The sequence below is a fragment of the Rattus rattus genome, chromosome X, assembly GCF_011064425.1.
Source record: "Rattus rattus isolate New Zealand chromosome X, Rrattus_CSIRO_v1, whole genome shotgun sequence".
Classification (NCBI taxonomy): Eukaryota; Metazoa; Chordata; class Mammalia; order Rodentia; family Muridae; genus Rattus; species Rattus rattus.
Genome location: NC_046172.1, coordinates 42,204,434 through 42,218,138, shown reverse-complemented (window position 1 = coordinate 42,218,138; position 13,705 = coordinate 42,204,434). Strand labels below are relative to the sequence as shown.

At 35.5% G+C, this 13,705-nt stretch overlaps 1 protein-coding gene across 1 annotated transcript in view; it reads left to right on the top strand.

Annotated features, from left to right (window-relative positions):
- Positions 1 to 13,705, top strand: part of LOC116887851 (dystrophin-like) — a 232,215-nt gene that overhangs the window by 136,239 nt on the left and 82,271 nt on the right. Inside the window, exon 7 of the mRNA XM_032889355.1 lies at positions 2,922 to 3,154. Coding sequence (XP_032745246.1) covers positions 2,922 to 3,154 — 233 coding nt within the window. The remainder of the gene's footprint in view (positions 1 to 2,921; positions 3,155 to 13,705) is intronic.

The following is a 13,705-nucleotide window of genomic DNA, read 5'->3' as shown; positions in this document are numbered from 1 at the left end:
CTTGTATAATCAAAGGAGAAAAAAAAAAAAGCTAGAAAATCAAAACCATCTTAGTTCAGAAATCACATTAACAGATACATTTGAACTCTAGACTGTGGGAGTTAAACACTTATTCTTCCACATCTTAGCTTATAATCTTAGGTGAGTCGTTTAAACCCTCTCGAGTTGCACCTACACCGTGACTATGATAATACACCTTTATTATATACAAATGCCCTGACCATGTATTAGAACACAGCATTGGATAGGTAATCTCTATTATTCTAGGCATGATGAGGTAAGATACTCTTCTATTGTTTCTAAACTGAAGACATTAATTATTGTGGTTAATATTAAAAATACCCTCGCTAGCCAGCACCATAGGGCCACATGGCATTAGCGGGTACATTCACCTCAGAGGCAGCTGGTTCTAGGGCACCGTGCCATGCTACCCCAGCCACTCTCTGGCCTAGAGGGTCTCTCCGACCCCACTGCTAGCTGCCCTCTCCCAGCTGTCTCTCTGCCAGCCGGTAACTCTCTGGTCCCAGCAACCCGGAAAATCAAGATCCCAGCAACAGCTGCTCTATCACAGCTCCCTGCCACGGACTCTCTCCACACTCCCAGCAATCACCCCCTGTCCCAGCAGCAGCTACCCTCTTGTAGCTCTCTGCCACTGCTTCGTTTATATGCCCAGCATCTAGCCCCTAATATTTATGGTGTACGCTCCCAGCAATCCATTAAAATTAATACTCAAAAAGTTTATAATTTAGCAATCAGGTTTATATGTTAAATTCTCAGTCCACAATACATCCACACAATAAACTCAGAGCCAATTGAATAATGATATAAACTCTCCACCTAAATAAGATAAATTGACCTATAAAAATATATCCTTTATGACATATTCATAACTGCCTGTGGCCATTTAAGGCCACACGGATCTGGGTCGTCCTTCTCTGCCTCCATCTTGGTTCCTCTTCCCTTTACCTCCTCTCCCCTGCCTTACAAAAACTTTGTCCCCGCCTTAATTTTTACTGTCCAATTACAGATCTCGCCTTAACTTGTGCCAGCCCTCACCTGCATATAGACATCAAGCTACAATTACTGACTTATGGAATTGACATAGGGGTTAATGTTATAATACACAATAAACCAAATTCTATTATTTTTCAACAGTTACTTTATATGGTATGTGGATAGTTTTCTTTGTACTTTCCTTTGCAGTAGCAGATTTAGAAGTCATGTAGCATATGCATAATTAAAATACAGTAAATATTTTTAAGAAGTAATCTAAATAGCAAAAAAGTTATACATACTCTACATTTACCCTTTGAGGAACTTATATGGAGTGGGGTGGTGATCACTCTGAATAGAAAAGCTACGGACAATTAATAGCTGCAAAAAGAGTAAGAGGGAGAGGGGGAGCAGAGAGAGATGGGAAAGAGAGAGATTTCTTCAGGTATGACTCCTAATGGTATACACATATTTTAGTAAATCATCCTACACTCGTACATATACAGATGGCACAGATGAACTCTGAGTTAACATTGGAAAGGAAAAATGATTGAGGATTGAGGGGAGGACAGAAGTTGGAGGCGAGGAAATGGGAAGTGTCAATGTTGTCCATGTTTTCGAGTGTGCCTAATGATCTACAGTAAACTCTTTCACTGAGATGCCCTTTTTAGCTTTTCCAGAGTGCTTCCCTACTGGGCCACATAGTCCAGGGTTTCACTGATGCTAGCCTCCTAGTTGTAATGCTGCTGTCACTCTTGTCTATAAAGCAGATTAACTGTTGCTTCCTTTTGTCACTGACTTCTGATCACACCCCTGTGTGTTGTTTCTAGACTTTATTTCGTACCAGCAAATTCAGCTGGGCACATTTCAGTCCACAGAGAGCAGAACACGGACTACAGACCAAGTTTCTCCCAAATTTCCACGTTTTCAATATTCTCACACTTGTCAACATATTTTAAAAAGTAATTTATAATCAACCAAGTTTTTATAAAATAGTAATACTTAACATTAATGACTAGATATTAGCACTTTCCTAATATTGTGATGATGACAATGATGATGATAACCATACTCATGACAACAACCTCAACAGTAATAATTCTGTGGCATATCTTTGTGCGTTGCTTGCATTATCATTGAGTCTACACAACTTTCCCTGTGACATTTACTGTTACTTTTCTTCCTTTGCTGGGAAGAAAAGCTGAAGCTTAGAGAGGTTGAATAACTTAAGCAAGGTCTCAGAGTTCCTAAGGCAGACAGCAGGATTCTTACTCATGTGCCTCACCCCAAGACTTCATATCTTACTCATTAAAGTATTCAACACTATTAACTTTAATTTAGGATTTAATGACCTTGAAATTGTGTTTCAGATACAAAAGTAAAGATTAACTACTTCTCAGTTTTCACAAATAACATGCTTTGCTTTTTTTTTCACTACTGCATACTTTATTGGCAAAAGAGAAGAAAAAATGTGAAGTGTTTCCACTGTAAGATACAGAGAGAATCTTTCTATTACATAAATTCTTATTAAAGAAAATCAGAGGTCACAAATATGACATTATACAATCTGTAGTTTTTCCTTTTAATCCTTGTGTGGATAATATATAGACAAATCTTACCTAGGAATGACCAAATATCTGTGTTTATAAACTTCACAATCTATATGATTTTTACTAAAAACTATTTAAATTATTGGTTAAGGTATGAAGATAAGATTAAATATCTTTAAAGATTATTAAAGTTGTTTGAATTTTCTATGGTGTACTGACTTATCAAGTATACACATTGTTAAATACTTTGTCATAAACCTTAATCTCAAACTGTTGCTTCTCAATTAATACTCATTTATTGTTCCTAAAAATGGTTCTTTTGCTTGTATTTCTCATATTTCTTTTTTTTTCTTTTCTTCTTTCTTTCAAAAACACTAGCTGCTAGTCAGACTGTCACTCTAGTGACACAACCTGTGGATACCAAGGAAACTGTCATCTCCAAACTAGAAATGCCATCTTCTTTGCTGTTGGAGGTACCTGCACTGGCAGACTTCAACCGAGCTTGGACAGAACTTACAGACTGGCTGTCTCTGCTTGATCGAGTTATAAAATCACAGAGGGTGATGGTGGGTGATCTGGAAGACATCAACGAAATGATCATCAAACAGAAGGTATGGATAAAACAGTAATATTCAGTCCGTCAGAAATTTTTCTTTACAAGGAATATTTTCACTTGCCATTTTCCTCTCATTTATGACTTACTAACAATTTTTAGGCTTCCTTTTCTCTGTTAACAAACATACTACCTGTGCTACTCTATTCAACCTAAATAAAATCAAAGGCATAATTGATATTACTATCTGAAGTAATCATAATATAAAAGGGATGAATAGTTAGGGTGAAGCACATAAAACTTTCAAGAATAAGTGACTCAGTTAAATTTAGTAAATAACTGGTTTTTTAAATTGTGTTTGAAATTGCAAAATAATTAGCTCAATTGAGCTAATTTCATTGACACTGTTTGTTTTGGCACTATGCAGCCATAACATATTACAAAGACAAAGATAATAATCTGATATTTGTTTATTATCTACTCTTCTGATTTGCCTGTGCCAGTTTTCCGCCTCAAGTGATAAGGATAATTGAGAGTTAGGAATAAGACAAGTAGCAAAATGTTACTTGTTTTAAATAGCCTGATCTCAATATTGGGTTTTATCCCTCACAATACTCAAATAAACACATTTTAATAATACACATCATTTCTCACTCTTATTGAAATCTATTTTTTGAAATTATCTGATCCACTAGAAATTCAAGATTTTATTGCTATAAATGTGTTTTACCTAGATGCTACAATTATACTATGTGGGAGTTTCTGTTTGTTTGCTTTTCTATTTCTCTATGCATAAGAAAACTAATTTTGAAAGTTTTATACATGGTAGTCATTTCATTTGTAAAAACATTGAAGAGTATCTAAAGAAACAGTAAATTATACTGAACCTTTTTCTTAGGGTTTTATTACTGTGAAGAGACACTATGACCATGGTAACGCTTATAAAGGAAAACATCTAATTAGGACTGGCTTACAGTTCAGAGGTTCAGTCCATTATTATCATGGTTGGAAGTATAACATTGTGCAGGCAGACTTGAATCTGAGAGTTCGACATCCTGATTTGCAAGCAGTGGAAGAAGATTGCCACTCTAGATGTGGCTTGAGCATACAAGATCACAAAGTCCTCCCCAACAGTGGCACAGTTCTTCCAACAAGGCCACAACTCCAAATAGTGCCAGTCCCTATATGCCTAGCATTCAAGCACATGAGCCTATGGTAGGCATTCCTAGTCAAACTACCAAAATGTGCTTGAATGTTACAGAATTTTCTTTTCTTTACTTTCTTTTCTTTCTTGATTTTGAAAGTCAAGGAATAAACAAGTCAGAGCTAGGGGTCCTATGACAATCCAGTAGTGATAGAATGAATTTGATGATTGAAAAACAAATAGAATTGAAGCTGATGTGGTAGGTAGTGATCACAGGAAGATATGAGTTCAAAGCCATCTTCTATTGTGTAAAAGACCAGATCTATAACAATACAATTTGTAGAGAGTATCTTGAAGTCTTAAGAACCAAATGTAGAGAGCCTTTGTAATTTTTTTTTCTTTTTTTCGGAGCTGGGGACCGAACCCAGGGCCTTGTGCTTGCTAGGCAAGTGCTCTACCACTGAGCTAAATCCCCAACGCCTTTGTAATTAATTACAACTGACATGACCATGGACAAGTCACTCACTCTCCTAATCTTTGTGACTGCAAAGACACAGAAGACCCATCCATTCACATTTACTGTATTTGAGAGATATCTGTTTATAAAAAGAATTAAATAGTATACTATAAATTTTTCTATACTTTTTTATATCATGTATTTAGCTACATTTATATTTTAGGAAAAGCAGCTGGGACTCATAGATGTCCCATCAATCTACTAAATACTAGAAGAAGTGTTCTGATTCTCACATGAATCTTAAACCTCTAGTCCTCATAGCTATGTATATCATCTGTAGTAATAACTATAACTGTACTCGGCATTTAGTAATGTATTTGTATACATAGTCTCAATCATGGACTTTGCTGATCATTTTACATTTGCACTGGGATGATGCAGAAATATCAGCTTATCAACACTCATAGCATCATAAGAGCACTTCTAGGAATATAATTTACTAGAGGAGGCAGAATGTTATAATTCTTAAAGTACCGGCTTTGGATCATTGACTTTAGTCTCGAAGCTGTAAAATCTTGGATGAATTAGTCTACCTTACTAAATTTCAGACTGCCTATCTGTAGGATGTAGACTTCACTATGAACCTTATAGGTTACTATGAGAATTGTATAATCTGCTGTATTAAGTTCTTTCTTCCTTACATTGCTTACTGTGCATACTCAACAACATTAGAAATTGATATAGGTTCCATGACGATCCCTAGAAAGCTACATACTCATAGTATTTGAATCATGTTCCTGACACTATAGTTTCACACAAAAATCTGTTTTGTTGTGGTCATGGACAAAAGATAGTCTAGTCATTTGTGATAGGTTTGTGAACCCAACATTTTGAGAAGACATCAACATAAAAGTGGTATTCAGAGTTCTGCAGATTAGTCTTTTACAGAAAGATCTCTGAACTCAGTATTCAAAAAGATATATAAATATAGTTCCAGACTTAATTTATAAATAAATTAATTTATTGCTCAGGAACAATGCTTATGGTCACAAAACCATTATTTATAAAATACATTAATATGTATATTAATATATAATAAATGCTCTAGGAAAATAGCTCTCTTGGTAAACTACTTTCTGGGCAAGTATGAGGACCTGGATTTGCATTCTCAGGACCACATTTTAAAAGTCAACCATGATAGTGCACATCTATAATACGAACACTGAAGACCAGAGCCAAGATCTCTAGGCCTTTACAGCCAGCCAATTTAGCTGATATGGTGGACTTCTGTTTCTGTAAGAGATTTTTTTCTCCCAGAAAAGAAGTGTGTGTGGGGGGTTACATTAAGGACAACTGTCTATATTAACTTTCTCATGATAGAAAGTAAATGTCTTTTCTTCTTCTATCTCTTATATTAAAAAGCAATTTTCAACTCTTGCCTTTTTATAGGTTCAGTTACATTTTAGTCAATAAATGCCTCTAAATCATATGTGTATTTGCATCTATCCATTTGTCTTTCTATATACACATGCCCATGCATACACACACACACACACACACACACACACACACGAGAGAGAGAGAGAGAGAGAGAGAGAGAGAGAGAGAGAGAGAGAGAGAGAGAGAGACATGGTGGGGGAGGGAGGAAGGAGAAAGAGAAATAGAGAGGCCATATGCATACAAAGAGATAGGAGGGAAGAGAGAAAGAACATATCTATACAAAGAGAGAGAAGGGAGAGAGAGGACAATAAGATGTACATTCTGGTTTGATTTTATAAGAAACAAATGGTCATATATAATTTTTAAAACAAACATACTTTTTTAGGGTTTTACTACTGTGAACAGACACCATGACCAAGGCAAGTCTTATAAAGGACAACATATATTTGGGGCTGGATTACAGGTTCAGAGGCTCAGTTCATAATCATTAAGGCAGGAGCATGGCAGCATCCAGGTAGGCATGGTGCAAGTGGAGCTGAGAGTTCTACTTCTTCATCAGAAGGTTGCTGGTGGAAGACTGACTTCCAGGCAGCTATGGGGAAGGTCTTAAGCCCATTCCCACAGTGACAGTCCTATTCCAACAAGGCCACACATCCCAAAAGTGCCACTCCCTGGGCCAAGCATATACAAACTATCACATTCCACTCTCTGGCTCTCATAGCCTTGTTCAAACACATAAATCCATGGGGGCCATATCTAACTATAGCCTCAACAAAATTTACATTTAGTCCAGCTCCAAAGTCCTCATAGTTATAGTGCAGTCTCGAAATTGTCAAAAGTCCAAAGTTCAGAAAGTCTCTTCTGAGATCCATCCAATCCCTTAACTGTAATCCCCAAAGTAAGACAGAAAACCAGCTGGACAAGCTCCCAACATAACCATGTCTGATGAGAAAGTCGTCTTCATATCTCCACTACTTTTCATCTTTGTTGACTGCAACAAACTTCTTACTCCCAGGCTGTTCACAGCTTTCTTTGACAAGTATCCCACGGCTCTGGCATCTTTAACATATTTGAGTCTCCAAGCACACATGATCTTCTGGGCTCCTCCAAGGGGCTGGCATCACTTCTCCAGCTCTGCCCTCTGTAGCACTCTAAGCTCAGGTCGATCCACTCCACTGCTGCTGCTGTTATTCTCAGTGATCATCTCATGGTACTAGCATCTCCAACACAGTGGGGTCTTCCTTTGCAACTAGGTTTTACCAATAGCCTCTCTCATAGGCTCCCTTCATGGTGTGAAGCCTCAAATCCTTTGCACGACTCCTTTAGTTCTGGGCCATCATCTGCAACTGAGGCTACACTTTCACCAATTGCTTTCCATGGCCTCTCACAGTACCAAGCCTTAGCTGTTCTTCATGACCTCTTCATCTTTTCAAAACCATACTTCCTGGGTGACTCTTACACCCAGTACTACTACCGCAAGAGGTACAATCTTGGCTATCTCTGAAAGACAGCTTTCAGAAAACACTTCCCAGAAGACTTCACCTAAGTGATGCTGGTGGTCTCTTCTTAATCACCACTAATTTTTGCAGGTGAAGCTAAGAATTCTACATCATCATCTGAAGGCTGCTAGTGGAAAATTGATTTCCAGGCAGCTAGCATGAAGGTCTTAAACCCATGCCCACAGTTACACACCTATACTATCAAGGACACACATCCCAGTAGTGCCACTCCCTCGGCCAAGCATATACAAACCATCACACATACCCATCTTTAATATTTAATTGTGAGAAATGAAATGATATTAAATTAAACATTTTAAATGTAATACTCTGTAGACATTTGTTTATATATTACTTTAATATGCTTTTATTGAACTGTTATCACGAGTACTCATGATATATAGAAAAATACACATTTAAAAGTTTGCGTGGGAAAAAATAATAGTGTAGGGATACAGTCTTAGTTACTTTTCTGCTGCAGTGAAGAGACACCATGACTAAGTCAACTCTTATAAAAGAAATCATTTAATTCGGGGACTACTTACAGTTTCAAAGAGTTCATGCATTATCATCTTGGTGGAAAGTACACTGGCATGGAGCTGGAGCAGTAGCTGTGACTTTCCTATCTTGATCCATAGGTGGGGACCACAAAGAGAAACTGGGTTCCAATGCCCATTTCCAGTGACACACTTTCTCTAACAATGCCACATCTCCTAAGCTTTCCAATCAGTCTACCAACTAGAAACCAAGCATTCAAATAAATGAGCCTAAGGGTTCTGATTCCATTCTAACCACCTGGATGTAAATTTTAGAATAAGAAGCTACAACATATTTTAATCACACAAACAAGGCCAGTCACTGATTCTAAATATGTCTTGCATAGCATTTAAATATTTATAATAATTCAAGAAAAATGAAGAAACACAGTTGAAGAAAGATAAAAAGATCAAAGAAGAATAAATACAGTGATGGGATTTAAGCACACTTGAGTTCAAATTAGAGTCTGACCGTGGAAACATGGTTTGTACTTTCCGGATTTGTTTGGGTGATAATCTTAGGACTTAGTAATGGAACACAATTTGGAATGAGTTCTTGAAGAAGTTAAGCCAAACATCAAAGAAGAAGTTTAAAATCAATCTAGCTTGAATGAGGACAGCACAGAGGGAATGAATTATTTCCTTTATATGAAGATAAGTGAACGCCTGCTTGTTGAAGAATTTGGTGATTTATGTCACTGAAAGTTGTATGGGTAAAAAATTATATATTGAATAGAGAAGAGTAGAGGCTGAACAAGTGAGTCCCTACAAAATAGGGGATTCTTCTGAGGGCCCTTAGACATGGATTGTTCCTGAAGGATTTTAGATAGAAAAATAATTTCAGAAACGTACTTGTTAGTTGTCTGTTGGGGGCTTGTTGGACGCAAACAACAGAAATTTGTGCAGTTCAATGAAATAATGAGCATTAGCATCAAGGCAAGGAAGCAGGGAGGAGGAAAAGAGAACAACATTAACATTCCTGAACACATGGCTAGCAGGAACTGCCTAAGTCTTTTTGATACACTGTTGTCCATCCTTTGTGACTGAAGAAGCTACAGCCAAAGAGATGGTCTAAGAGTTAAGTGAGCCAGACCAGTCACTTGCATAGAACCTTAAAGGTCCAAAGTTCTTAAAATTTAGCCTGAGATTATTTGTACTGAGAGAATTGGGATCTATTGACAGTAGACAAAGACAAAGATGCTGAACAACCCATAATAATCAATGTCCACTGTAAGTCTAGAACAAGTCAAAGGACAGAGCAAATATAGCTTACTGGGACATAGCTCTCATTACATAAACAAAGTTACTAACTACCTCAACTATGAACTATTGGCATGTAAGATAACTTATACATCATTAATCCATCTACAAATTCACTGTAATTCAGTGATTTTGTTCTTGATAAGTGTGAATTGATTGGTGGACACTGTGGATGGAATGTTGTAAGGAAGTTCCATTTTTAACAAGGAAATTTGGAGTTAGGTTATGATTTGTAACTGCAAAGCAACAGAAGTTAGATACAGTGGTGTAACAAGGTATATCATGGCCTAAAGAGAAATTTGTATTAAATTTGAGATTCAGATAGTAACTTAATAATTCAAGGGTCATGTATTGGCCTCAGAAATGCTATAAGAATATAAAGTTTGAATGAGCAAGCATTTAGTAGCTTTAGACATTAAGCTTTAAAATTATGTATTTTATACAAAGGGTTTTTTCCTCCTTATCGTAAGTTTTTAAATTAAATTCTTATCTTTAGAAATGAGGGATAGCTAGAGTTTTGAAATACAAATAATTTTACTAAGTGAATTATGTTAAGGAAATGAAGATGAAAGTTAAAAACTCTATTATTAAAAAGAAAATGTGACCGCTTGAAGAATTCAATAAACCTTCTACTGATAATATTTCAGACCTAAGAAATAGTCTATTATGTTTCAGAGAAATAGACCATTATATGCAATTAAGATGTTAAGAGAATTAATGAAAACACAAATTTATTTCTTAAATGTTCAAAATAGATTAACATACATTAGTTTTAATGTGAAGTATCATAAAAAATCTGCTTGAAAATTGTATTCTTTTTAACACATGTCTAAGTACAATTGGTTGGAAGAAAAATTCTTCTAAGAATAATTAATAATACTTTCTTTCTTGTATGACTGTAGATTAAAAGGAATATATGCATAGATAATTTTCCTATAACTTATTATTCAATATGACAGAGTACAAGGGACAAGACAGCAAATGAAAGAAAAGTTTAAAGGAGCAAAAATAAATGGAAGGAGGGAAGGAAAGAATGTGGAAAAAGACAAAGAAATGAGGAATACACAAAAAACTTAGAGAGAAAGGTCAAAAAATAAAAACTAAGGTTGTAATCAATAAATGAGATATATGTGATTTATCTGTCTTTTATGGTGCTGATATTTGAAACTTTGTTAATAATAGTCTTTCAAAGTCATTTTGACCTGGTTTTCAAGGCAATTCATGAATAAATCTAAACTACATCACTCATGTCCAATAAAGAGTTGAATTGCCAAAGGTACTTTAGATTTTTATTAGGTCTTCTAGTTTAGGTTTGAAACAAATTGTCCAACCTGAAGAACAGGATAACCACTCAAGATTCATTTTTTTTTCCTCAGAAACTTGTATCTTTAAACAAATGATTGTGAACCTCCATTTCGATGCTGGGAATCAAACCCAGGTCCTGTGGAAAAGGCAGCCAGTGGTAATTAGGTCGCCATACACTTCAAAATCATTTATCTCCCTTAGCATGGATTATTCCCTTTCTGTTTTTGGATTTATCTTTATTTTTTTCATTTTTCTTAGTTATTTTATTCAATTACACAAATGTTATTCCCCTTCCCAGTTTAGCCTCCACAAGCCCCTCTATCCCCTTCCTCCTCTCCCTGTCTCTATGACGGTGCTCCCCCACCCACCCAGCGCCCTAACATTCCCCTTCACTGGATCATCGAGCCTCCCCAGGACCAAGGGGCTCCCCTCCCAGTGCTGTCCGCTAAGGCAATCCTCTGCTATATTTCCAACTGTAGCCATATGCCCCCCCTCCCCGCATGTGTACTATTTGGTTGGTGGTTTAGTCTTTGGGAGCTTTGGGGGATTCTGCTTGGTTGACATTGTCGTTCTTCCTATGGTGCTGCAAACCCCTTCAGCTCCTACAGTCCTTGCCCTAACTTCTCCATTGGGGACCCCGTGTTCAGTTCAATGGTTGGCTGTGAGCATTTGCCTCTGTATTGATCAGGGTCTGCAGAGACTCTCAGGGGACAGGGATACCAGGCTTCTGTCAGTAAGTAATAGCTTTTAACTACATATTTATACCATTACCTAGAGAATTCTATTATCCAAAACTTAGACAGTTTTTGTGGGTTCAATGTATATTTAAGGAAGAAATAATTACTTCTATGTGTTGAAGTGTTGTTGTTAGTAAAAATGAAAATTGTCATTACTTTAAAACTCTGTTCATATTTGTAGAGAAATCATTCATTAAATGGTTCTATCACCATTTTTATAGTTTTTGTTAATACATTTAGCCAAAATTTGGTGACAAAAGATTTCTCCAGTACAAGTATTGGTTGAATAAAATAGGGATATTGAAATAACATTTTATGTTTAAACTAAAATTAAAACATAACCAAATGGTGTTTTAAGTTTGTTACAAAGCCAAGATCTTGACAGAAAAATCTATGAAACACATTTCACTGCTGAACAACTGAAGAGAGTTAGAGATAGTTTAGTGGGTTGGCCTAAGGTTGTTTATCAAACGCAATTGTCCTAACATAAATCTAGACTTTAAAAAATAGACAGTGTTTTTCTTTTGTCAGAAAAATGACAACACAGTGAACTGTACTCAGTTTATGTCTGTGAGTATCTGGTGAGATTTCTATGTGATAACGAGAATCTTAGGTAAGAAGATTGATTATTCAAAGATTTGTATTTCTTTTTAATAAACACTAACATTCTTTTCATCTAGGGTTCGTTTCTTGCAATAATCTGATGAAAACAACCTAACAAAAATATGCAAGCATACATACACAGAAGCTATAGTTTGTATTCTTTAAAAACAAAATACTATTATTCCTCTGTTAAAAAGATTTTTCAAATTTTGTGCTTCAATTTTCTTTCAAAAAGTAAACTCGTTTCCGGTAAGACAGCTTGTTTCCCTGTGGTTCACTGCTCTGCACTCACACCATTTTATTTCCTTAGCTAGTGGGAGCCAAATTCACTATTATTTTCACTGAAGGTATAAAGATATGTCTGTGTGAGTAATATGATGATGACAAAATTAGACTCTTTTTAAATAAAGAAAATGACAAGTTCCAAATACGCAGAAAAACTGTGATTCTTCTTACTTTTATTATAAGCTTTATATGAAGCCAGATATTTCAAAATCACAAATACAAAGGCATATCCGTATATTTCAGTTCAATTCATTGTGAATTTTTCTGTCAAAATGTTATAAAATATTGAATCGTGCTGTTTAAATGAGTTCAGAAAAGGGTAATAAAATTAGTCTTTATTAATAGTGAATTTTAGTTATAAATTCCTTTGCTTCACTCAAGGGTCTCCTTACGACAAATTATTTTTCTAATTTCAAACATGGAATATTCTCTAAGTCCTATAAGCAGGAAATAGGAACAATTTCCTGTTTTCTAATTTAATTTTGAAAGGAGTTATTATATCCTAAATCTTAGTACCTGCCATGTGGGTTTTCTGCTTCACCTTGAGTTTGAATTCTTATGACTTCTTGAAGTTATAAAATCTTAGGTTTTAAGTCCTTTTTACTCTTAATGCTAGGGCATCCAATACTAATGTCATGTTAGGTACATGGTTATTTTATTCTTTTTTTTTTTTCTTTTTTTTTTCAGAGCTGGGGACCTGAACCCAGGGCCTTTATACAAAGCTTTTCAAAAGCGCTCTACCACTGAGCTAAATCCCCAACCCCTATTTTGTTCTTTTATACATTCTATTAACATTTGAAACTCCATATTAACTGCTACATTAGATTTAAGTCAGAGCCTATAGGAGAAATAAACTGAAAAAGAGCCATGGAAGAGTTTGGGTTTATTACTTTTTCTGTGGTAGTTAATCATTGCAAATTCAGTGATGCAGTAGACATATATCATTATAAACATAAAGGTTTTACATATCTGTCTATACATATATTTATAAAATTACTTATGTGTTTTTGTATAAATATGTACACATTCACAATTCAATATTTATCATTTCACAGAAAACTTTACAGTGAATTGAACTGAAATATACAAATTATATATTTGTATTTGGGACTTTGAAAAACATGGTATCATATAGCTTGTTTATCTTTAATCAAATAAATATACGTGATATGAAATGTATATTGGGCTTCAGACTAAGATAAATAATGAGAAGAAGGAAGTTTGGGCTGCAACTCAGTTATAGGGTACTTTCCTAACATATAAAAAACCCTTAATTCCACCCAAATATCACAAGAAATATGTATTAACTGCCTTTTAAGGTAATATGTTATGACTGCATTTGC